A 27,586-nucleotide genomic window follows, 5' to 3' on the forward strand; every position below is an offset into this window, starting at 1 on the left:
GGCAAAAATCATAACGGAGTCCTTTCGCCTGCATCAACTTACTGCCACTTCATCGAGTGAAATTCACACCATTTGCTACGTGGGGGGAATTCTTGACTCAATTATGCGTGCTCACGATCGGGTGCGAATTGCTGAGTGTAACCTGTTTTGCTATTGTTATTTTATCTCCCTCAGACCACTTCTCATTTAAAAGATTAAGTTATGCGCGGTCCTTTTTGTACTTATCTGTATTCGTGGTATTGATAAGAGGTCAGATAATATGACTCAATCCCAATGCAGTCCAATTGAAAATTTCAGTTACTTAGTGACGAACCTTTGGAGGGAACTATTAATGTGCGTCTTCAAATGCTAAGAAAGTGTGGCCACAGCAATTTCCCTGTGAGTGTGCCGTAGGGAAAGTTTTCCAAGATGTAGGTATGTATCCATTATCAATCACTCGCTTTATTGTTCATTTTAAGATGTGCTTCAATTTATTCATACACAGGGAGTTAAACACTTCAGAATTTTCAAACGATAATGGATTGCCTTTATGTTAGTCTACTTCAATTTCATGCCTTAAATATCCCTTGGCGAGCAATCCATTTGATGTCTCTCATCGTAACATGGCGAATAAATTTTATAATCCCGCCAGTTTATGCCCGGAAGCTATCCCTCGAATGTCGGGCTGGTGGTGTGGCCAGTGTGATGGGCTTTGGTTCAAATCTCGACGGTGGTAGATATTTTTCGGAAACTACCCGAACTCAGCTGTTTCGTGGATGTCTTGGCAAGTCCTTGGGATACCTTGCTTGGGATGAAATATATATTAAACCAAGAAGTGGAAGTCATTGCTAAAAATTATGTTTGAAATTTTAAAGTCTATTATATACAAATTTTAATCGATAGACACTTCGAAATGTTCCTCGACGAGGTAAATAACATAAAAATACCCCAGGTTGGGCAGAGTCACAGGACACAAAAGAAGATAAAAAACCCACACAGTACTAAATTTTCGGTGGCGCATTTCCACCTTCCTCAGACTTAGGTAGGAGACTGTAGGTAAAGGATGAAAGATAGCTGATGGAAGGGGAAATAGTGGGGAGGTAGGGTCCAAAAGGGGGGGGAAGCGTGTGCTGAGGCTATTAAGGGATTATCGGTTAATATTTAAGCCGGGACGAAGAAATGCTTTAAATAGCTATATGTATGTTAATTCGATGGAATTAAGTTTGAGTGGGTGGTCTGTGGGGGGAAGGGAGGCCAAAACTGATACATTGTAACAATCATTGAATTGACGCCGATGAGTGGCCGCATGTTTCGCCACCGGGAGGGACGGAAAGTGAGAGGAAGTGCATGATGCCATGTGGTTGTTTATCCTTCGGTTAAGGGGAGTTGAGGATTTGGCTATATAAAAGGAGGGACGGTATTGACATCGAATAAGATAAAGTACATTCTTGGAAGTAAAGGAGGCCGCAGGGGTTGTGGTAGACAGGAGACGAGATGACTAGGGATAGAAGGAGGGGTAAAAATTGGGCAGGTCTTGCATCTAGGACGACAGCAGGGCGAAGGTGTACTATTGGGAGTAGTGGGTGACTTATGCAAGGGGTTCGTTGAGCGGAATAAATCTGAAAGGTTTGCTGGTCGTCTGAATGTGATAGTAGGGGGTTTGGCAAAAAGATTGGCTGTCGACTTATTATTTTTTAGAATAGGGAAAAGGTCTTTAAGATTAGATTGCAGGGATTGTATTCCAGGAAAATAAGTGGTGCAGAGGGAAAGGTCACGCGGTTTGTTTCTGTTGCAAGGTTCTGGGGGGCATCTGTGTTTGAGAATTTTTTATACAGGAGGGACTCTGGGTAGCCTCTCCGGAAGAGAGAACGGTGAAGGTTGTGAAGAAAATTATTCAGGGCACCAAGATTATTACAAATACGGTGGCCTCGAATGGAAAGGGAATAGGAAAGGGAGCCTTTAGTGTGGGAAGGATGAAAACTTCTAAAATGAAGGTACTGCTGCTTATTCGTGGGTTTTACATGGACAGACGTGAGAAATTTGTTATTGACAAGATAGATATTGGCATCGAGGGAGGTAATCTGGGAATTAGAAATGGTTGAGGTGAAAGAAAGAGAGGATGAGGAATTGAGAGTAGCAATAAAATTGCTGAGGGAATCATTACCATGTGGCCATAGGAGGAATATGTCATCAATAAATCTCAGCCAATGGAGGGGTTTCAATGGATATTGGGAAAGCAAAATATGTTAAAAATGGCCTAGGTAGAGGTTTGCGTAGGAGGGACTGAATCTACTACCCATTGAGCAACCTTTGATTTGTAAATAATGCTTATTGTTAAATGAGAACGAATTGTGCGTTAGGACGCTATTAGCTAGGCCTGAGAGGAAGTCGGTCCTAGGTTATGAGGAGCTGGGCGTTGGGAAAGGAAGAGGCGGAGGGAGGAAAGACCTTCAGAATGAGGAAGGGATGTGTAGAGAGAAGTGACATCTATGGTGGCCATGGTAATTTGGGTGTCAGGAGGAATTGAAGTGGATTGGAGACGGTCTAGGAAGTTATAGGTATCTTTGATATGGAAAGGTAGAGACAAAACTAGCGGTTGGAGGTAATAGTCAATGGATGCAGATATTCTTTCCGTGGGTGAGTTGCAAGATGAAACAATAGGACGGCCAGGGTGGTTGGGTTTATGTATTTTTGGCAAAATGTAAAAATGTGGAGTACGTGGGTTTTGGGGGGAAAGGATGGGTATGTCAGACGAAGAGAGGCCTTCCAGTGGGGCACATTCCTCGAGAAAATACTTGATATTTTCCTGGAAGGTGGGGTTAGGGTCATGAGGCATGAGTGGGTATGAGGAGGCATCTGTCAGCTGTCTTTCAGCTTCCTTAATGTAGTCAAGTGTTCAGAAGAACTACTGTGGATCTTTTGTCAGCTGAAGTTATGACTATTTCAGGATTGTGGATGAGTTTTCGGAGGGCAATGTTCTCCGATTGAGAAGGGTTGTGTTTGGGCTGAAAAGATTTTAGTAAAGAATGGTTGCAGACTTTTGAAAGCAGCAGATCGATGAAAATTGCAATTGGGTGGCCGGGTGGGAGAGGTTTAGGTTCATATGTCGAGGGTGGTCGAAACCTGGAATGGGCACTATGGAGAGGATTTGGAGTATTTAGTTCTTTCTGTGTATCCCAAAAGGCTTTCCACCTTATATTTCTGCAAAATTGCATAATATCCGTGACTAAGGGTACATGGCGCACTTTAGGGGTGGGAAAGAAGGAAAGGCCTTTGCTGAGGAGGGAAAGTTCTTCTTTGTTTACGGAGGCAGATGACAGATTAATCACTGGGATGGTTTCATTTTTACACTCAATCTCATGGCTTTGGGACGGGGGCCGTCGAAATTGTTCTCTCTCTGGCTGTCGCCTAGGTGGAGACCAAATTTGCTGGGGAGGTGGCGGAGGAAGATTAAATAGGGTGGCTAAATGAGGTCTGTAGAGATGTAGAGGAGGTGGGGAGGGAATGACCACAGCTACATTGAAAGGTAAATACAACACGACTTGAAAATGAGACGCACTAAAGGAGGAGAGCTTTATTAGTTTTAATCGATAAATATATTCACTATTACATATCGATGGTTCACACATGTTGTTCATTTGCTATTGTAAGAATTCGTGCCTGCGATAGGGTGGTTTCCTTCATAAAAAACGAAAGGATTTGATTGCGATTCGATTATTAGAGTATTATACAATTTGTTTGGTTTTAGAAATTCCAGTTTAGGCGAATTTTAATGTCAATTTTAACTTCATTTGAAAAAGGCCACATTAGCGCCCATGCGATGCCACACAACGCGACATCACAGGGACCTAGATTCTATACGAGTAGATAGGAGTTTTACATCTTCTGAGATGACCAATGCATTTATGAGGTACAGAGCTCAGGAAAACATTTCTTAATAATCACCTATTAAAATTGCCCATGGTCGGAAATTTTCTTTCGATTTATAGGGTATTAATAATTCTTATTTAATCCAATCGCTTCCTTCTAGCAGGGTACTCTACGCTACCGCCATGCTCGGCAGCAAGCAGTCTGCATCGTAGCGGCGTTCATAGCATCGCACCCAGGTGGCCTCACAAAGCAGAAGCCAGGCGTCACGCGGGCTTTTCCCAGCATTCATATTTAGTCGTCGTGTTTTCGCGCGCTTGAAAATTTTCTATTTTCATTTAAGCGTGAAATATGTACTCCAGGAGTAGTAGTCTTTCGATGTAGGCTATAAAAAAATAATAGGAAACCACCCTTTTCTTAGTGTGTTATTAGGGATGCAGGCATCTCTATTGTGCTCTGCATTATCTTATGACAAGATGAAGGGGTATCTGGTTGTAGTTGTAGCTAGAGTGTTGCATCCGCACGGATGTTAAGCCGTGGTTCCGTGCCGCATTTAAGGCTGACTAATGCTTACGCCGGATTTCTCTCCACCTACCCTTCCCTCATGGAGCAAATGACTTCAGCTATGTGATGCCTCCTCCAAATACCATACCGAACCTTCTTCTTTTCTGTCTCCGCTGTGCGCCGGTGTACCCACGGTCCTCTCGCGGAGTCTGGTGCGAGTGGTATATCCCACGTAATGAAAACCCAGCAATTCCTGCAGATGGTGCAGACGTCATCATACCTAACCACCTACGTTGACCACATCGTCCGGAGAGGACGAATAGTTCATTCACGGAGTTCAACCACGGAAGGATTGAGGACACTGTTTTGGGGAAAGGAAGCCGGTTCATTGGTGGAGATTTCTCGGGCTTCACACCGCGTCACGTTTTCCGTCTCTCCTTCCCAGGGGAGCAGCTAGGAATTAAGGCTATGGGGAGGTTTTAGGAAAAACTAGACATGGGGTGTGTGGTATTCCCCGCCAGGTTAAACGGGAGGTGCGAGGGCCCTCCTCCAGAAATTTTTTATGTTAAACGGTTCAAAATAGTGTGTTTTATGGCTTTATTAGGGATATTTTATTAATCCTTGCACTTTTCTATAAGTATATTAATCAAATTAAGTAAAATGGACCACACCTAAAAGTTTCTCTGAACTCTCTGGGGGGGGGGGGGGTTTTACCCCCAAAACCCCCTCCTCGCTGCGTTACTTCTCCTTCCAACGTCGGAAACAATGAGAACTTAGAAGAGGAAAAAAAACAAATTTTAAGCTGTAGAATTAGACATAAGTTAATTACATTATTAACAAACATTAATGTGGAACAACGATATGAACAACACTAAAGCCAAAGCAAAAGCCTCCGCTTCTGCCCTTGGCTCATTACTCCAAAAACGGTCCAAACTTTCACTGAAGACAAAAATAACACTAAAGAAAACAATTTTCAAACCGCTAATCAGCTACGCTTCACCTGTCTTGCTGATAGCGTCGAAGACCCACCTTCAAAAGATCCAAAGAGCTGATAACGTCCGAATGAGATAAATCTTGTCAGCCCCATGGTTCATACGCAACGGAGACCTTCGTGATGACTTCAGCATCACCCAGATCCTTCGATAACTGAAAGCAAACTTTGAAAAATCACTTACCCGTTCTATTCACACCAATTGCAGAAATTCGCAGCAAATGCTACGTGGGAGGAATTCTTTGATTCAATAATACGTGCTCACGATCGGGTGCGAATTGCTGAGTGTAACCTGTTTTGCTATTGTTATTTTATCTCCCTCAGACCACTTCTCATTTAAAAGATTAAGTTATGCGCGGTCCTTTTTGGTCCTTATCTGTATTCGTGGTATTGATTAGAGGTAAGATAATATGACTCAATCCCAATGCAGTGCAATTGAAAATTTCAGTTACTTAGTGACGAATCTTTGGAGGGAACTTCGTGCGAACTATGTGCGTCTTCGAATGCGAAGAAAGTGTGGCCACAGCTATTTCCCTGTGAGAGTGCCGTAGGGAAAGAGTTTTCCAAGATGTAGGTATGTATCCATTATCAATCACTCGCCTTATTGTCCATTTTAAGATGTGCTTCAATTAATGCACACCCAAGGAGTTAAACACTTTAGAATTTTCAATCGATAATGGATTGCCTTTATGTTAGTCCTCTTCAATTTCATGTCTTAAATATCCCGTGGCGAGCAATCCATCTGATTTCTCCCATTGTAACATGGCGAATGAATCTTATAATCCCGCCATTTTATGCCCGGCAGCAATGCCTCGAATGTCGGGCTGGTGGTGTGGCCAGTGTGATGGGCTTTAGTTCAAATCTCGACGGTGGTAGATATTTTTCTGAAACTACCCGATTTCAGCTGTTTCGTGGATGTCTTTGCAAGTCCTTGGGATACCTTGCTTGGGATGAAAGATATATTAAACCAATAATAATTAATCAGATAATATGACTCAATCCTAATGCACTACAATTGAAAACCTTAGTTAGTTAGTGACGAACCTCGGGAGGGAACCTTTAATGTTCGTCTTCAACAATAAACTATTAAATTAAGCAATAAAATAGAAAATCTCTGAAACTATACGCCATATCCAATGGCAAATCACAGAAACCCCAAACTCAACTTTTCTTCCCAACCACATCCCTACCCTTTAAAATTTCACCTGCCATTCTGTGACTAATGACTTTTTTCCCTTAATTTACCATGATTAATGAATCAGTTAGATGGGAAATTTCCGAAAACGAATTTAACGAAGCACGACGCGCTACGGCCGTCAGGTCTTTCTCAATAGGGTTAGTTTCCTTCATCAAAGAAAACGAAAGGCATTGATTGCGATTCGTTACCCACCATTACTGTACTGATAATATACAAATTATTTGGTTTTAGAAATCCCAGTTTGGACGAATGGCAATGGTCAATTTTAACCGCATTTGAAAAAGGCCAGATTGGCGCCCATGCGATGACACTCCACGTGACGTCACAGGGATCTAGTTTCGATACGAGTTTTACATCGTCTGAGATTACCAATGCATGCATGAGGCACAGACTTCAGGGAAACATGTCTTAATAATCACCTATTAAAACTGCCTAATGTCGGAAAGTTTTCTTTGTTTGAAAGGGTAATAATAATCCTTATATATAAATAATCCCGCGACAGCGGGAACCAGATTGACGTCACTCGGGGTTTTCCCAGCATTCATACTTAGCCGTCGCGTTTTCGCGCGCTTGAAATTTTTTACTTTTCATTTAATCGCAAAAAATAGATATCGTCATTTAAAAATCTAAAAGTGTGAAATTCCTACTCCAGGAGAAAAAATTTTCGATTTAGGCAATAAAAAAATAATAGAAAACCACCCTATTACGATAAGCCTAATAAATTAGTCCTAATTTAATAATCCCTTATTGTCCTTGAGAATATTCTGACGTTCGAAACGCGTCGTGCTTTGTCATATAAAGTGGAAAATTACCATCTCTCTTGTTCATTAATCAGGATGTCATTCCACCATACCTCCCCTGCCTCAGTCACTTGAATTTACCATATTGAAGTACACTGGATACAGCCAAGTAGGCAAGTAGGCACTAGTGAAAAAATCAAAACAGATATCCCGGCGAGGCAAGGCTCCTTCCAACAAGCATGCTCATTATCATAAGGCCGTTTTACAAGGTACACGGAATTGCGCAGTCTGACGTACGTGTGAAGGCGCAATCAAAATTGCGTCGTGTAAAGCGGTGAATTGCTAGAACACATGCGAGAATGCGTGGATGCGAGACGGCAAAATAGCCCCTGTTCTAATTTCGTTCATGCATTCGCGCAATTCCACGCCATTTTAGAAATTAATGCAGCTCTAACCTGCGCAATTCCGTGTACCGTGTAAAACGGCCTATAGAGTTTATAGCACTATTGGAGGCTCAATTTGGGAGCAATTGCCGCGCTAATGTGAAACTGGTCTCCGCGCCTTAATTCGCACTCCAACTCTAGTCACTAGTGGCGCAAGGATCGGTAGGTGTCAATGTATTTGGCTTTAAATTCCCTTCAGAAATCCGTTTGCGCATCTATTGCTGTGGTCAATTGAATACGGTGCTCGACTCATGCGTTATTGTTTTATGGTCGATTCCTGCCTGTGGTAATTTTTATCATAATTTCTTTTTACTTTTTCTTTAACAGAAGCCTGCTTTTCACAATTGTTTTCACGATTTTCACTAAAATTTTCACTTTTTTCTGCGCGAGGATTTTTTTTGGTGTTCATGCGGCTTGTGATATTTTCCCATTTCTTCTCGCGGAAGGTACCTTCGAATTATTTTATTTCACTGTCGCAACTCGCCGCATTTTTAAGATATAATGTACTTGGGTTACTTTCATATTGCAATGCGATATTGTGGACTTTAACAATTCAAGCCTAGTTTTCGAAAAAATCGTTGGAAAAGAACCGTTGAAATCCAGAGAGAGCGAGCAAGGGAGGATGTGGGTTCTTCCTCCGGGGTTGGGGACGGTCAACCATCTATTCAGCGAGCTCTATTCAGAGGTCACTCATCTGAATACAAGGCAACTGTGACAAGAGGCTCTAGAGAAGTGCCTATTTTGTAAATTCTGCTCAATGGACTTATCAGTTTTAATGATCAAAGAATATAGCTTTTACGGTTCATTGAATTTCAGAACGGTATTCTAGCACCGTTACCACTGGATCACAATAACAAATCTTTGTACATCGTTTTGAAGGGACCACATTTCACTTTTAAATGTTTAATTGAGTTTTTTTTTTAACTATCAGATATGTAATTGAGCTTAATATTAACTGATTGAGCTTAAGTTTTAGCAATAAACGATTACATTCTCCGCGTAGCGTGTCTCTTGCGGGCTAACACGGAATATGTTGACATGTACCATAGCGACTGGAGTGCCGCTATTTATTGCGACCGGTGGGAATCAAATGGAACGAAACCCTTAGGACGGGCTCGCGGGTTACACTCCTAGGGCAGGGTCTATAAGCGCGAGAGTTTCACCTCTGCACCCAGAAGGGGGAGGACAGGAAGGAGAAGGGAAGGAGGCACCGCCGCGATGGGAGCCCGACGACGCCTCCTGGGAGGGGATAGGGAAAGAAGGGAAGGGACGAGGAGTCCCGCACCGTCACAAGGCGGGCGGGCCCTACTAACAGCGAAACCAAGCTTACGCAATTAATATGCTACCAATCCTAGTAGATTTTCCTATGAGGAAGAAAAATCTATCGATCGAATCGGTAGATGCCGGTGGGAATCAATGTAACAATGGGAGTGGAGAATCCTGTGTGGAGTATTTATGCAGTTCATCTTCAGGAACCCAAGTGCAAGTTCGTTCACAATGGCCGGTTCTTTTTTTCCGTGTTTGAGCGATGTCTAATGATACAGTGCAACTTGGTTATGATGGCAGATCAAGATGGCTTCTAAGGTTCCCTTAAAATTTATGGGGTCTGATTAGAAAATTTAGGCCAGGCGACGATGGCGGATTTTACAGCGGCAGTGACTTCTTTTCAAATTAGTGTATAGTCACTGCTCCTTGAGTAGTCCCTTTACATTTCCAAAGTTAGCCATAAGCGAAGGTCCTTCCAGCTTGGCAGACTTGGTACGGTAGAGTGGGGGGAACTGAGTTCGGTGCACGGGCGTAGGTACCCAGGATCAAAACTAGGGGGGTGGGCAAGCCATGGTTATGTTCAAGTTATAGGTAAGATTTAGGCATGGAAAACGTGAATGAAACCAACATTTTAAGGAAACTGTAACAGCTATTTATTAATATTTAAATTTATTTGCTTGAAAAAATATTATTTTCCTTAAAGACACTTGCGATTGTTGCTTCTATAGGGGTGACAGCTGCCCCCTTTTGCCCCTCGCTGGGTATGCCCATGAGTGAAATTCCTTCGTTTCTGGATATTTTTTCTTGAAATATATTAAATAAATATATGAAAATCCGGAGCAAATTTTTTCCCTGAGAACCTCGGATTTATCATCAATAGATTCCAAAACCTCGTGCATAAGGCCAACAAAATCCGGCTCCAAGCAACAAAGGACCATCCATAATGATTTATTTCAGCAGTAGGGCTTCATTTATAAACGCGCTTGTAAGTTTTGAATTTTTGGTAACATACTGTATTTTGCCTATAATCAAACATAATACTACATATTTGCTGCATGAAAACACTTCATTTTTATGACTTTTTTTACACAAAATTTAAATAGCACAACACTATTACTCATAAATTTAGTTTTATATACACAAATAATCTCATTAAAGTATGTATTTCATGAAAAATCGTAACTTTTTATTCCCCCGTATCAATTAGTTAAATAACCCTTCCATAGTATGTACCACTCTGATATAGCATCAATAAATGCGTGGTCTCTTAAATGGCGTTATAACCGATATCGCTCAAACCCGGGAAAAGCGTATTTAAGACGAAAATGTGAACGGAATGGCGCTTTGATTCCTAGATCCCTGAAAACGATGAGCGTGACGCTCGTCAAAACGTTGGAAGGAGCAGTGGCATCAGCGAGTTGGAAGATAAACCCCCCCCCCAGAGGTCAGAAAAAAATTAAATTTTAATCCAATTTACTTACATAGATTGATATTTCTCTATAACCTCAACCGGTGTAAAACCCGAGAGATCTTCACCTATATTGTTCTCTGGGAAATCGCCAAACATTTCTTCAGCTGGTTCATTACTTTCCGCGGCGCCTCGGTGGTATGTCATACCTCTTTACGATTGTGTGTCTCACATCTGATGATATCAGATGAGCGGCTTTTAGATATTAATCAAATATCGAAATAAACACTTTTAATTTCCCGCGACTTATTTTCGTTCGTCCAACCATTTGTACCTTGAGATGATGTAGTAACCTAGAAACCAAGGTCGGGAATTAATTTTATTATGGTGGAAAATTGCAAGTGTTTCATTACAATATGGAAAAATTCCACTCCATCACGCTTGGATCTTTGGATTTCATGGTTGATCAAATATTTTTTAATATTGCTTGTTATTCTGGTGCAAAAAACTTTCATTATCTGAACCACCTTATAATTGCCATCTGATCAATTTTTCCAGAAATTTCGTGGGAGTTAGCGCCCCCCTGTCCATCACTGAGTACATTTAGGTGGGCAGAGAATTGATGAGTGTGATAGCCTAAGCTCAGGCACCAGCTCGTAATGCGATATAAAGGAATGTTGAGTAATTCGTTCTTTTCTTGTGACTCACGGGGCCCACGCCTACCAAATGAAACTCATTCAGAAAAGCTGTTGAGCTTAGTGGCGCAGGGAGGGGGGTTTGAGGGATAATATCCCCCCAGAACTCAGAGTATTTCTAAAATTTAATCCATTGTACTTAATTTGATAACTACTACCTTAGAGTAATTATATAATATACTTACTTTATGGTAGTAGCATAGAGTAAGTATATTCTACTACTTACGGAGTAGTGTAAGAATTAATAAGATACCCTTCATAAAGCCGTAAAACTCACCATTTTGAACTATATATCTTAAAAATTTTCTTGGAGAGGGTGCACCCACGACTCCCACATTCCATACCACCCAGTATTATGTAGTTGCTCCTAAACCCCAACTAGCCTTAATTCTTAGCTGCGCACCTGGTTGAGCTTGTATATGGCAAGTGGAGGTATGCCAACCAGGCACGTATCCAGGGAGGGGGCTTTGGGGGCTTCATGCTCCCTCCCGAGATTTTTTCATATATGGCGACTATCCGCGACTACCTCCGCTGAGGAGAAAATTAGCTCAGGGGCATCTATCCTCTGATACTCCATTTCTCCACATACTGTAGCATTTCCTAATGTCTGTTAAAAACTAGCTTTGAAGGTAACTGCAGGCATAATGCATATGATATATATAGCTGACATATTAAAATGTATGGTTTTCTGATGCTTGCAAATCGATAATGAAACATGAACACAGGCGACCCATATAACTGCTAACCTCCCCAACCGATTCTGTTCCATTAAATGTATCCATGCCAATATTTAGCACCATAATTATTTAAATCTCTTGACATTGGCGTACCTTGCAGGGGGCATGTGGGGGGGGGGGGGGGGGGCAAAAGACCCCCTCTAGAAGCGAAAATAAATTTAGTTCAAAACAAAAGTTATGAGTACATTTTCCTTTAGAAGAAAAATGATAGTAATATGTATAAGACATGGGACTTAAATAAAAATCATTATTTTTTCAAGCAAATAATCACAAAAATCAATATATTGCTGTCATAATTTCCTTAAAATTTTGGTTTCATTAACCTTTCCTGAGCAAAATGTTACAACTTAAATGACCACGTTAGTGGTCATTCAAGTTGTAACATTTGCTATGCTAGTTTTGCCCCCTCCCTAGTTTTGATTCTAGCTACGCCCATGTCTCTTGACACTCCTGATGCAAATTTGCGGGTACGTGCCTCATCCCTAAGTCTTTTACGAACGGTGGTACTGACAAATTGGCTGCAGAATGTAATGAATAGATTGCATTAAACCTATCAACACAGAGATAAACGAACTTAGAACGAGGAAGATTCATAGTATACTTGGACACATGATATCATATTGAAAAAGGAGAAAATTGAGTTATATGGGAACAGCTTTTGAAATCAAAGAGTGAAGGCAGCAAAGCAACCATGGTTTGCGGTGGGAGATGATAAGAAAGAGAATAAAATGATTGGGGAGGGATGTCTACTTTTTTCTGGTGAACAATTGCAGGAAAGAATTCTCGGGCATTACTCCGGGTAAGGTCCTCCATATCTCGCTCTAACGTTTCCAGTGCAACTCGCCCATCGGGGAATCGGGAATTCTCGGGGAATGAATGCAATGATCATTGGATTGCTGAATCCCAGAGGGCAATGGGAGAGTTGCATATGGAAACATTGGAAGAAAATATGGAAGACCTTACCCGGTGTGAAACCTGAGAAATCTTCACTGCCCTGATAGTATCAATGTAGCGCTTCAGATATCTTCCTCAGTCAATTGCCCCGACCTCATTACTCTTTTTAAACCGAGACCGATGTCAAATCACCTACCAGCTCTTTTTTTCGCAGGTGCAGTAACCTCGCGGCGATTACAGATAGCTTGAACAGCACGTGTTTATCTTCTGTGGTCAAGTGAAAGGAAATCTTCAATCTAAAACAAGCAATGTGGAGCAAGGGCGTACCCAGGATGAAAACTAGGGGGAGCAAGCCATGGTTGTTCAAGTTGTAGGTAAGATTTAAGCATGGAGAAGGTGAATGGAATCAACATTGTAAGGAAACTGTAACAGCTTTTTATGAGTTTTTAAAATTATTTGCTTGAAAAAATATTATTTTCCTTAAAGACATTTGCGGTTTTTGCTTCTGGGGGAGGAGGGGGGAGCTGCCCCTCGCTGGGTATGCCCATGATGTGGAGCGCTCGGAGAAAAGCATTGAGTAGCACGTGCTATTAATCAGAGAAAGTGGGTATTCCAGCGACATGTCTGTAACTGTCACCATGTCAAGACTTCCAGATTTTAAGAGGCAAGGAAATTTTGATGGCAGTGCAGAATATGTTATTCAAATAGTCGCCCACTTTCTGAAGGCAAATAAACTATCACATGTTATGAGGCTCATGAAATTGCTTCTGTTAACTATGGTAGGGGATAATTTGGGTAAAAATTCCAGTAGTGTGTCCTCAGAAAAAAATGCATACATGAAATTTTTAATTGTTGATATTAATAGAGCTAGATAATTAAAGAGACTAGCAATTTTTTGTATTTCTATCTGTCTCCTAATTTTTGAGCCATTTGCAACAAAAGTCGCCAGTTTTCACCCTTTCCCAGGTAAGTTAATGACGTCATGAACTCATGTCAGGTGGTTTACCGCTTCTCCTGCTTGCCCATTTGTCTCATGTGGTTGCTGTTGACGACTGTCACAAGCAGGACTGGAACTAGGAGTTTCGTAAGGGGGGACAAAGATAAGTTAGAAAACCCCCACCCAAAAGTGATCAAAAACGTGGATAAGAAGTACACTCAAATTATTCAACTAAAATGGATGGAATCTGCATAATAAAAAGACATCAATTTTGCCAGACATTTTTTATTGAAGATAAAAGTAAAGTCAAAATGAATATCTACTGATGGTTCCACTAAGTTATAGAAGTCTGATAAGGGGTGCATTGAATGTGAAATTTCTACAGCAAAATTTAAAATAGATAAGTTTGGTTTTCCTCTTGAAATTTAGGGTAGTATCAAAGGATAAAAGATGTGTAAGGAAAGGACTATTGATTTTGTTATTACATAGCCTGTAGAGAAATAGAAGATCAGCAAGCTGGTGGCGGACTTGTAATGGCTGCACGTCTAAAATTCCAGTGTCTGCTTATCTACAGTAGGAAGACCAGCATAAAAATTGACTAATCTTAGGAACTTCTTATGAACTCTGTCTAGATGATTAATTTGGTTTTTTATATAGGGAGACCAGATAATAGAGTTAAATTCAAGGATAGGTTGCATTAAGGAAGTATATAGGGTCCTTAATATGCTAATATCCTTAATCTTTCTTTTTAGACAAATAATAAAACCAAGTGTACGAAAAGACTTAGATGTAATTTCCCCTGTATATGATGGTTAAAAGTAAGTGACTGGTCAAAAAAACCTCCTAAGTCTTTGAGAACTTGTGTTCTTGTGAGTGTAGTACCATTTAGAGAGTAGGTAATTAAATAAAATAGGTGATTTTTTTATGGTGAAAGGAGATAATGTTACATTTCTGGGTGTTAATTGACATTAAGTTATTGATACACCAATCAGATATATTCAGTAGATAAACATTCAGAGTGTGACAGTCATTGATGCTTTGTACTGTATGAAATATCTTTACATCATCAGCGTACCTACATAAGATGCGGTAAAGGAGAGATCACATGCCTTAAATCATTGATAAATATTTAAAAAAACAGTGGCCCGAGGTGGGACCCTTGTGGTACTCCTGAACTTGCCTTGAAAGCAGGGGAAGTGATGCCCTTAAATTTAACTAATTGCTTTTGATCAACCTGATAACATAGGAACTAACTAAGCATAGGACCATCAATACCAAGGAGCACAAGCTTGTGCGGCAAGATGTCATGATTAACCCGATCAAAAGCTTTTGCAAAGTTGATGTATATGACATCAGTTTGGTTACCATTCTCTAGACCATTAACAATATAAACTCGATTGTTTCTGGCTTTACTTTGTGAAAATCCATTCTGAATAACAAAACGTTATTGTACTTTTCCACATGATTTAATTAATATGACCGGTTTCGTCGCAGAGGCGACATGGTCAGGTACAGAAACCATTATAATAACAGTTATTTTGTTCTTGTTTATCTGGTTGCTATTACGTTGGTAGGGGAGGGTTGCGTTGGAGTTGGAGCGTCACTCAGCTTCAGGGAAACTCCAAGAGCGGGGAATAGTTTACAAAAATATTTTCATGTGCTAAAATTCCATTTTTGATATGCTTCCTTATCTCCAACATTGATTTCTTCCTTATCTCCATTATTTATGACCTTGAGGAAAAGGGAAGAAGGATGGCCTGCTTGGAGGAGTTTACTAACGTAATAGCAACCAGATAAACAAGAACAAAATAACTGTTATTATAACGGTTTCTGTACCTGATGATGTTGCCTCTGCGACGAAACCAGTCGTATTAATTAAATCGTGTGGAAAAGTACAATAATGTCTTATTATTCATTAATAATATAAATTGTGAACAATAACAAATTGGTACAATTGGAGAGACCTGGACAAAAACCATGTTATTCAGGAACAAGTAAGTTCTTGAATAATGTTGCAAGTTTATTTACCGCTAAACATTCCATTAATTTAGTTTTCACACTATGTACAAATATTGAAGATATCATTTTTATCATTGGATTTGTGAATCGGAACATAGGCGGATCTAGGGGGGGCACGTGCCCCCCCAGACCCTTAATAATATGCAAGATTTTTATTACGGTCCTGCTATCATTGCGTTTGTTTTGTATTACAAGGTATCATTGTGCCCCTCCCTCCCCCCCCAGAACAAAATCCTGGATACGGCCTTGCTTGGGCCCCCCCCCCCCCCCAGAAAGAAATCCTGGATCCGCCCCTGAATCGGAACAACATAACTAGTTTTCAGGACATCTGAGAAACAGCCACGACTAAAGGAGAGATTAAGTAGTAAAAATAGAGAATAGGAGAGAGCAGAGTGGCAGCATTTCATTACAATAAGTGGAATATTGTCTGGACCAGATCCTTTACTGATGCCAAGGGACTTGAGGTGATTACCCAAGTAGCAAAATCTTATGTAAAAATTATTTTGAAATATACTTCGAGAACATTTTGAAATGACTTTAATATAATTTTGAAAACATATGTTTGCTCTCTCTGTTTCAACGTTACAAATCTTTTTTTCATTATTTCAAAATGATTTTAACATGAGTTTAAAATATGTCTAACTCTTGAAGGAGCTATGAATTTTACTTTTTTAAATCTTTAAAAATACGACGTAACTAATGAAACCTCCTTTTAAAATGATTAATTTTTATGTTAATTTGATATAAGTAAACACGTTTGAAATTGCTAACTGAGCCAGAAACAGTAAATAAATTTTTTCTCACCTAATAATTATCCTACCCACATGATAGTTAAGCATGCATGATTATTTTGAATGAAGTAGTACAAGCATCGTGAGAATTAAGGAATCTCCCTATCTGTGTACTTTCAGTGAATGCCGACCATCACCCAAGATATTCATGTCAGATGTACTTGTTGGAATTAGGAGATATTTGTAATCCTAGATGTCAGAAATTCAGGACTTAAACCTTTTTAGTATGCAATAAAGCACATATTGAGAGTGTTTTCAGGCATTGCTTGATATCTATATCCGTAACAGTTACATGTAGGTTATTAAAGGTAACCTGGAAGGGGAAACTACAGGAAGAAAGGAGCTTAGGGTGATAGTCTGTACATATAAACTCCTGAAAAATGAACAGTGAAAAGTTCAGAAATACTATAAGGGTTATCAGCAATTAAATAATTAAGAAACATGCAATTGGGAAAAGAGTTTAATTTGCGTAACTAGTTCATATGAGCCCAAAAAGGTTTAACATTGTGAGTAAAATTTGAGGCCAAGTTGTTCGTAAAAGAATTGTAGCATTCCTTTGCTAACTTCTTATGCAACTGGCCCATTTATCAGGGAAACAAGTATAGTCACTTACATTTCTTGTTATTTTGTACTTAAAATGACAAGCATTCTTAAGTTTGATAAGTGAAATTAACTTTTTAGAATACCACTTGTGGAAGGTAGAACAAACGTTGGTGTATTGCGGCGTAAACATTGTAATAATATTTTGAAGGGTGTACAAAAAAAATTGTGAAGGCTTCATTAACAGTTTTATTTGACAATAATCCAGCTCAATTAACACTTTTCAAGTGCCCATTTATGGCAGAATAGTCACTATTTGAGAAATCAAAATAGGAGGTACGGTTTTCATTGGAATCTAAATATAGACCACAACTAAGAGAAAGATAAAAGCTTAAAGCAGGATGGTTTAATTAATAAGCATTTCACTGATTTCATTTATAATACCTATTCTCAGTTTCTCAGACTATACCACATGCATACATTGTTTAGCTGTGCAACTGAACATAGCCGGGTTGCACTTGATTCCAATACCATCAGCTTGAAAACACCCTAAGACTGAGGGAAAGCAACTTTGAATTTTTGACACTGAAGTATATTGTTTGAAAGTTTATTTCTATTTAATAAATAAAATTTTCTCTTGCAGGAGATTTTGTGATTCACAGCAGAGAATCCCCAAGATAAAGGCATTGGATCCAGCTTCAGACTTGTAATCTCAACTTAATCTAAACTTGCCATGGATGACCACATCAATAGAGTCATCAAACATCAAAATGTGGAAGAATTGGCTGCATTACTCAGGGTGAAATATCCTCTGGCGGAAAATAAAATTGAGTCATTTCATGAATACTTCCTTCTGAATAAGTGTGATGTGGATGGACTAACTCCATTGATGAATGCTACTCGTTTTGGAAAGAAAGATTGCCTATCCCTTCTGCTATCCTGTGGAGCTGATGTGAATGTTAGAACACCATCAGGCAAATCTGCTATTGATTTCTCTTTGGACCAAAACAATCCAGACATTATTTTACTTTTATTCACACATGATTCCCTCTTCCCCGACTTGGAGAAAAAAGATAGAAAAGACCAGTTTCTCTCACTAATGAATAAATCTATGGAACTTCAGCAACTCTTCAATGACAGAAATAATATTCATGAAGAATTAGTAAAGAAACCATTTTGCTCTGAATTAAAGAACAATATTGATCAAAATTGTATAAAATATTTTGTCAATGATAAGGGGGAGTCTTTGCTGTACAAGGCTGGATTTAACAGAAAATATGAAGCTTGGGCATTTATGGTGAGTAAAGGAATGCAATATGCTACTAACAAAGAAAAGGAAGATATGGAAAGGGTAACATTTTACTACAAAGACGAATTCCATAGAGCACTTGAAAAATACTACTACACTGTCAATGGTTGCCATGTGATGAAGATGGTTGCTAAGTCCATCCGCTTTGGAAATAATAGGAGATATGAGGATGAGGGGAAAAAAGTTGAATCATTTTACAAATTCCTGGATGAGCATAAAATGACATCTGTTCTACTTCAAGTCCTTCAAGATGACGAGGAATTAACCATAGCATTTGATTTTGACTCAAAAGACCTCAAGAGGATGCTCCCGTCATGCCCCGATGGAGTCGCTGGATTAACAGACCTAATTCGGAACAGAATATACATCCAAGGTGTGGAGAGCGGATCGTACTGCCTTTCAGATCTTCTTGGGACCCTAGCCCATGAACTTACTCACCAAGCATGCAAGGTTGTGTTTCAAAATTTTGGGTTACCTTACAGAAAGGGTGATGAACCCCATCAAAAGGAATATCAAAAAATTCTGCACATGTTGACAACCGAAAGTGCTCTTTCGAAATGCCCTGAAATAATTAAGAGGATCAAACACTACGAAAAAAGCCTTTGGGAGCCTGAGCTAATTGTGAGGGTTCCAGAAATAATTGCTAGTTGCAAATGTGAGGCTGAGGGGAACGACGGAGTATCGATTCTGAATGAAACAGCTCCAGAACTTCTGAAATATTTTGCAGATTATGTTATGCCTGAGTTTTCCAAGTATGTGAATGACATGTACACAAGTAACAGAATAACTAGGAGAACTCTGATTGGCTATCAAGGGCTATTGTCAGTTCATCAAGAAGAGGGATTAGAGATGAGTCAGAAGACAAAAAATGTTGAATTTTCAAAGCATAATGAACTGAAATGTTTAGAAGTTTCCAGCCTAAAGTTAGGAAGGTGTCACCTTCGGATGTTTTATCAAGAATGTGGGAAAAGTATTTTATTTGTGGACTGGAGCCAGTTCATGAGGTGTGAAACCTTGTTCATTGATGGGTTAAACAAGAATGATATAGAATTATTAGTAGTAATATGGGATTCACTGGAGGGGCTACATTTTTGCAAGCATGAGACTTGCTGGGAAGAAACCTGCCCAGCTCACCACTTTAGTAGAATGACAGAAAATGTTGTTTTGCTGGTGGATATGAAATTGCCTTTTCTGGTACCCAGTCAGAGAGTTGATTACTTTTGGAATGATTTGTCAAAGAAAACCAAAGATTTGATTCTAGATAAAGATGTTAATTTTGGAGGGTCATATATGCCCCTGAAAAATATTATTCTTTCAGTCATAGAAGAAGCAGCTATGGATGAATTTATGTCACATTGCTTACCCAGTGATATCTCTCAACTCCTCGAAGAATCTTTATTTACTTTGGGAAAGCCTATTGGATGGACCATATGTTCTCAGGCTTGTGAAATTTTCAATAATCATCCTGACTGTTTTATACCCCGCTCACTTAGTCAAAAATATGTAAAGCTAAGTAAAGACCTACTTAAAAAGGAATATAATTCCCTATTCTTTGTCAGTAATACCAGTATTTCACACCTCTTAAATTTGGGTATTAATGCAGAATATCTGCACTCCTGGAATGATGAGGAAATCTGTGCCAGTACTCGTTGCTATGTTTATGACTCATCTTTAACAACCAAAGATGAATTTGAAGTGTTTGAGGAGGTGGTAAAGGCATATAGTACTGACAAAAGAATAAAAAAGATGTATCACTTGAGATTTCATTCTGGTTATTTTTTACTTTCTAACTCTGCCGATTCAAATAGTTCTAATGGAATGCCTGATAGTGGTGATAGTGTAGAGGATCATGAAAAAAACTTTATCTTTACGAGGAAAGTGGGAAAACTACTTGAAGATTCAAGCTTTTCAAATGATGAACCAACAGCAATAGTCATTGCTGATGATCCTGGGTGTGGTAAGTCCTTCTTTTTGAACAAAATCGCAATCGAAATGAAAGAAAAAATTCCAGAAGCCTGGGTTATTTTAGTAGATCTTAAGAGTTGGGCCAAAGGTTATTCTTTGCGTGAGTTCTGGAATCACCAGGATTCTAATGATGACAGTAGTGATGTTTTGGATTACCTCTTTGACAAGATAAAGGTCTCAAGTACTGCATTTGAAAAAAGACTGTTCAAAATATTTTCCCAAAGAAAGAATAAAGTGGTGATAATGTTTGATGGTTTTGATGAAATATGCCCTGATCGAAGGGAACCATTCACATCATTGCTGGTGACTTTGAAGACCATGACTCGGATAAAAATATGTGTCACTACACGTTTGCATGAAAAGCATGACTTGGTGAAATCTTTAAATGGGATATCATTCAAGTTAGTTCCATTAAGTACTGAGGAGCAGATAAAATTCCTGAACAACTACTGGAACAGGCTTTTCAAAAATCTTCCTTCAAAAAGGAGACTAGATGAAATGAAAGAACTTCTGTCTGGAATACAGAAATGGATAGCAGCAGAAAATGAAGATCCAGACTTAGTCAAAGTCAGTGAAGAGTTGGCTAAAAATATATTGAGGCTAGAAAAGGACAACAAATGCGCTTATGATGAGGTGAACTTTGAAAAGGCAATGGCAAAGTTGTTAATTAAAAGTAACCTGATATGTGGTGGAGTTGAGCAGTTCACCCAAACTCCACTCCATGTGCAAATTATTGGTTTCATCATTTTCAACGATTTTATGTCTATTGGAAAGAGTTGGAACCTTGGTTTCCTTTACCAAAGGATTTTTGACTTGAAGCTAGATGTTTTTCACTCTGAGAAGGCCGGTTCAAATGGCAGTATACCAGCTGAGGTTACAACAAGGATGGCTAAGGAAACTGCTTCAAAAACTTTGCAAAAACTCTCCTCTAACATATTCAATGGGCACAAAGAGAATGACTCGGAACAGAGGAATATGGATGATGCTATAGCTATAGGTGTGGTGACGGAGAAGTCTGGAGACTACCATTTTGTGCATCGAACATTTTGTGAATATTTCTTTGCCAAATGGCTTCTTAGGAAAGCAAAGAAGAAAGAAGTTACACGATTATGGATTGACCGGATATTTTTTGAGGAAAACTTTTCAGTAGTTCGGCTCTTCTTAGAGGATTTGTTATGCTTAAAGTCAAGTGGAACGGAAGGCTTTACAGGAAATGGAGTGACCCTATCGAAATCTGTACTGGACCAAAAAGAATCCTCAGGAATGGAAAAAGAGAACATTCATAAGTGTGTCTATGCCTTGATTCTAGATTGGCATCCAGAAATATTGCAGTTTTTTGCTGATTCTTTGGGTAAATCTTTTGTTGAGCTGTTTTTAGAGGATGCCAATGTAAGTTCTTGGCAACTCACGGAGGGTTTGCCCCTTACAAAAGCCCTCAAGAACTATAAAGATTACTACAGCAGGGCCCAAAATTTGAATCCCTTCACATTTTCCAGCTATTGCCTTCAAAAAATAACCAATATTCCTCCAGAAAAATATGTATCTATAGTAAATAAATTGTTTTACTTGATAGGAACGCACAACTTATTGCATGCTTTAAACAGAAAAATAATGGAGCATGGAATGAGTTGGATACTACCATGTGTACATGAACAAAAACAGTGCGCTAACTATTTGGAGGCTATAGTGAACTTTTTTATTGGTGAGCAAAGAGAAGCATTCAGAGAAACTCTGACCCTTGAACTCCTGGAATCATACCAAATATGGTTTTCAGTCATTGGGGAAGGAGTGATATTGTTCAATTTGATGACTAAGCTAGCTGATGCTATTTTAGATTCTTTTGGTTTTGAAAAAATGTTATTGATAAATAGTGACTTTTTTGAACTTTGGATCGGAACTGTTCGATATCGAGACTTTAAAAAGGTGAAACATGTATGGAGTTATGTTGAGGGAAAGTTGACAAAAGAGAAACGAATAGAATTCTTGATGAGAAAGGGGTACAAAAACTACAATGTACTGACACAGGCTGTGATGAATAAGGACTTGAAGGTGGTGAAATACATTTGGGATTTGGCGGCATGTTTAATGGGCGATGAAAAAAGCAAACAATGGCTGTGTGATTCTTTCAGCAAGGGAAAACCCAAGAGATTAGACTGTAAGAATGCACCTTCAGGCATTTACAACTTCTTCAATCTACTGTGTTCCAGTGGCACTGGTGAAGTTATATCAAAAATTCTCCTTTCGGATGATGGTGATGGCAGTCATTTTTACCTCACCTTCCGGTGCTATTACGACATGATGGAATCGCTATTAAGTTTATATGATCTTATATCCCAAAATTTGCATGAAAATAAGTCAGAAGTTGTAAGGAAAATAAATGTCTCATTTTCAGAGCTTGTCAAATGGCTATCATCTGGAAAATACAGTCATGTTGGAGAAAATCAAAAGAAAAAAATAGATGAAGAATTCAAGAAAATCTCTTCGAATTACTGTGCTCAATTTAATGAGCTTCATTATGATCAAAACTGTTTCATGGACCTAGATTCATGGGATGTAATGACATGTGTAAGTTTAAAAGTTTTTGTGGTTGCCTTTCATAATTTTGCTAAACTCTACCATGATTCCTATGGTCAAGAGGACTTACTGAGGCGTCTAACTTACCCTATTTATTCAAATGACTTTCCCACAATCATGTATCATTTATTAGAAATTGGATTTTCCTCTCCAATAGTTCACATTGGTGGTGTTTTACTTCAGTTTATCTCCTGTAAAGATGTTGAAACTTTGCTCTTAGCTATGGATCAAAATGGTGACACAGTTTTCCATATTTCAGGAAGGCATAAAGAACTGATTGGCTGGCTAGGTTTTTATGATATCGCTAGAATACTATGGAAGGAGGAGGCTATAACTAAAGTGCATGGATGTAAGAATAAGGTAGGGAATAGTGTTTTAGACGTTTTGTTGGGAAACCAATCTTTGTTTGGAAGAAAAAGGAGACTTTATTCAAAGAGTGAAAGCAAAGACATAGTTTGCTATCCTGATTATGAAGAATGCTTGTTGCTTGGTGATAAATTCATGAAAAACAGTTCATAATGTTTGTGCACGACTTGATGTCTCATTCATGTCCGACAGCATTTGCGCCAAGTCCACTATAGAGTGGCTGCCCAGCTAGTGTGTTATCAAGAGACTTTTTCTCTTTCCTACTTTTTCTAGGACTTCCATGTTACTTATAGCATCGAGCCATTTGATTTTCAACATCCATCTTGACTCTGATATGGTACCTACTGTAAATTTTTTCCTTGATCTCATCAGGGGGAAGGATGGTCTGGTTCTCCCTTTAATCCCTTATGTGGAAAAATGAAGTGGAATCCCTGAGCATGTGTAATACTACTCGGGCCCTGCAAAACACCTCCCAAACTCATAAACTTTCACTTGGCAAGTGGTGGAATTGAATGTAAACACTTGAGCCTCAAGTTAAGAGAGTGTGGCAGTGCTCGACTGCCCACTTGCCCCGAGTCAATGGTCGAGCACTTCCAATGAACTGAAATGGGAGACTTGGAAGCTGCTTTGGCATTCACTTACAAATTTGCTTAACTCAATTCTGGCACTAGTAAGAGGGGCAGCAAAAAATGAGGTATGATTTCTCCATTGGCCGGGTAATTATTACTATATTCGATGACTTATCATCGAGCATTCCCATTCTCAGCCATAGGTTTATGATTACTCCACCAGAGCGCAGGCTCTTCCCCATGTTTCTGTCAAAAATGTGGAATGGAAAATGACTCACTAGTAGCCAAGGTATTTTGCCCAAGTCCAGAAGCCATTTTATATGGCTCTAATTATGTACAAAATACTCATCAAGGCCTCAAGCACCCTTCAAATATGTACATAATTTGGTGTGAGATGATATCACCTGCCATTATTGTAGCCCTCCCTGTTCTCAGAATGATATTTTTTTTGAAGAAATATTATAGTGCTAAATAAGTTCAATAATTTTTTGAAATGAGTCTCTCAAATTTAGACACTCCAGATGATATAAATACCTCTGAAACAAGTCATGCTAAAGGGGTAGAACTGACTGGATAAATAAGCTGTGTCATACATGCTTGAGGGGCTATTCTGTCCTATCTTTCTCCCCCTTCAACTTCTGCTGCCTCTCCTGTACTACTTTCCAAAACTTTATCTAGACTTCCCCTTCGCTCAACTCACCATTCTATGACTAAGAGTGCTCAATTTAGCCTGAGTGTTTAAGTGTTACTTCATACTAAATTCAAGAGGAGAGCCGTGTGAAGAATACTTGTGCTGAAATTGTGACAAGTCATCATTCCTGGTGGAAAGCAACTCTAACTGCACCAAGAATGTTGAAGAAACCTAAAAGTAGACTCTCTGTTAAAGGGATGTATCTATAGATGCATCTGTTGAAGTGTAATATGTATCCTCATTGAACAACGGAGACCAGAATATAAACAAATGACTCTTTGAAATCTATTTGATCTTGTGAGTTTCAAGTTTTTAATTTTTTTTCCTCGAGTAGATACCATAAAATCATGAATTTAGGAGTGACTTACATTAGCATTAACAATCATTCCAATGAAATTTTTGTATGTGTAGTACATGTTAAAAATAATCTGTATTGGTCAAATCAGTGATTCTGCGATGCTAATTTTATAACAAAATATCAACTTTCATTATTTAGCAATTGAAACTAATCATTCTCAAGTATTATATTATGTACATACCCAGCGAGGGGCAGCTGCCCCCCCTATTGAAGCAAAAATTGCAAATGTCTTAAAGGAAAATAATATTTTTACAATCAAATAATTTTAAAAGCTAATAAAGAGATTTTACAGTTTCCTTAAAATGTTGATTTCATTCACCTCATCCATGCTTAAATCTTACCTGCAACTTGAAAAACCATGGCTTACCCCCCTAGTTTTGATCCTGAGTACGCCCTTGTATCATATATTTATTTTTTAAATAGGCCATCCATGTATATATTCTTTTCAACTAGCAAATAATAGAGGAAATATTGTAAGCATTTTTATCTCTGAAGGTGGTGGCAAACACTGTGGTTCACTTCATGTTACACGAAGCCAAATTTTTGCTATGGTTAATGGCTATTGATTGTGGTTCTTATAAACTGCCACAGGGAAAATTCCCCTAAACTGGAGATTGAACCATGGATCTTTAGATTTCCAGGCCACTGTGTGGACTAATACACATCCAAGTTCCATTATTTCCTAAGAAAATTTACCTAAGTTCTCGGTGCTATAGATTTTAAGACCTCGTAGTCGATCAAGGATGGCAACACATCCCGGGGATATTGGCTTCCAAGAAGCTACTACCAATGATGAACTGCATTCCAGTGCTAACCTTCGCACTGCTCTCATCTGTACATGTACTCATGTTATCATTTATATCTATCATTGCTACTACAACAACACTAATATCTAGCACCGTGGGCATTGGTAAAATTGCCATGGAAATTAAGGAATATGCAACCTTATTGTCTGCTTGATAGTCCAGAAGATGGTTGATTCCACAGGAATTTTTTCCAACGGCTAAGTAGGTGAACTTCACTGCTGTTCATGCATCAGGCTTAAAATATACCACATTCAGTAAGGTTATTGGTTGTCAGCTCTTTCCTGATGGCCATCCATATCTTCTATCCATATGAACTTAGCCAAAGCCATAGCCTCAAGGAGGAGGAGGGACAGATCATGAGTTAATTCCTACCAAAAATATTTTTGGCTGTAGATTTGAAGTCAGTAGAGGACCCAACTTTGATAGAGCATTGCCAAGAGCATTTGTGCATGTGCGTTTAAGTATGGGAATCGTTCATTTTCTCTCTCAGAGGATCAGAAGTTATTCTGCCTTTTAAATTATATGAAATTTTGATCTGGTACATGAAGGTTGTAATCTATAATACCTTGCCTTAATATTCTGGCTGACTTGCAATGAATTTGCTTTCAATGAAATGTGACCATTGGCAGTGGCGCAGCGAGGAGGGGTTTTGGGGGATAAAACCCCCCCCAGAGCTCAGAGAAATTTTTAAGTTAAATGTATTTTACTTAATTGGATTAATATTTCTTATAGAATAGTATGAGGATTAACAAAATATCCCTCAGAAGGCCGTAAAACTCAACATTTTGAACCATTTATCTTACTTTTTTTCTGGTGGATGGCCGTCGCACCTCCAGCTTACCCTGGTGGGTATACCACACACCAGGCACCCCAGCATTAATTGTGCCTGAAACCCCCCTAGCCTTAATTCCTAGCTGCGCCCCTGACCATAGGTATGGTTTTATGACCATTGGAGGAATTTATGAACAATGAAAAATCACTCAAATGGTATGGAATATCCTGAATACCCAGCTGAAAATTTCAACCGGGTTCGGTAAATTTTTCAACCAAACCCATCTGTATTCAACCGTACACAACTTACCTCCAACCGAAATGAACTGTACCTAACTGTATACATACTAGTCCAACCAAACTACTGTACACAATGATGCACAAAGGTTAAGAAAAGACTTCGCTGTTTCACAAAATAAAATATATTTGCGACCGGTTTCGATACAGCTCTGGCTGGCCAGATGATGATACGCTGTATCGCAACCAGTCGCAAATATATTTTATTTTGTGAAACAGCGAAGTCTTTTCTTAACCTTAGTGCATCATGAAGGAGTTTCACCATGTTACGCCAACCACCATCGCATTTCTACTGTACACTGTTCGGTAGCCCAAATACGTTTAAAGGCACTTTCATCTCTGATAAGGTATAGGCTGCAGCACAGCAACACATTATGAATTAACTAATTCTGTGTCACAGCAGGTTTTAATGTATTACACGAGTCACCGTTAAGGAGTGTCGAGAGGGTTTTTCACTCTTTGAATTGAAAATTCACTTAACATTTAGAAATGAAAACAGTTCCATCAAAAATGCACTAAAGAAAAGCATGCAAGGAAGACTGGAAATGATATGTTCAAGTGAAGAATACATAATTGCAAAATGTTGTGGAAACGTTAATGATAAATTTTCTACATAGCATCATTATAAAACTTCTCCCTCTCCTGTATTATCCTTGGGAAAGTAAGAAAGATTTTTTCACTGAAAAATTAGGGAATGTGAGGCTACACTACATAAATGCATACATTTAAAAACTGTGGCATATCGATTTATAAACACTCACCTTCTTATGCTGCATCTGATATTATACTGCTGTGCAATTAATCAACAACTTTTCTCCTAACGTTAAAGTACATACAATTACATTTTCTCCTAATATAGTACATAAAAAGG

General features: G+C 39.0%; 1 protein-coding gene across 4 annotated transcripts; it reads left to right on the plus strand.

The window, feature by feature from the left end:
* Positions 1–314: 314 nt before the first annotated feature.
* On the plus strand, positions 315–23,897 carry LOC124165699. 4 transcript variants are annotated; one of them, XM_046543186.1, is made up of 4 exons: positions 5,813–5,915; positions 12,937–13,096; positions 17,653–22,848; positions 23,117–23,261. In XM_046543186.1, exons 3-4 carry the CDS (start codon positions 17,743–17,745, stop codon positions 23,132–23,134), a joined length of 5,124 nt encoding a protein of 1,707 aa, XP_046399142.1. In that variant the 5' UTR covers positions 5,813–5,915; positions 12,937–13,096; positions 17,653–17,742; the 3' UTR covers positions 23,135–23,261. The 4 variants fall into 4 exon arrangements, with proteins under 4 accessions (XP_046399140.1, XP_046399142.1, XP_046399139.1 ...); XM_046543184.1 differs by lacking the exon at positions 5,813–5,915 and adding an exon at positions 315–414 and having other exon boundaries at positions 17,653–23,897; XM_046543183.1 differs by having other exon boundaries at positions 17,653–23,897.
* The last annotated feature ends 3,689 nt before the right edge of the window (positions 23,898–27,586 follow it).

Source organism: Ischnura elegans, chromosome 9 (genome assembly GCF_921293095.1).
Source record: "Ischnura elegans chromosome 9, ioIscEleg1.1, whole genome shotgun sequence".
NCBI classification, from domain to species: Eukaryota; Metazoa; Arthropoda; class Insecta; order Odonata; family Coenagrionidae; genus Ischnura; species Ischnura elegans.

Coding starts and splice junctions, on each gene's coding strand:
- LOC124165699 (XM_046543184.1), top strand. CDS start 17,743: ATGGATGACCACATCAATAGAGTCATCAAACATCAAAATGTGGAAGAA.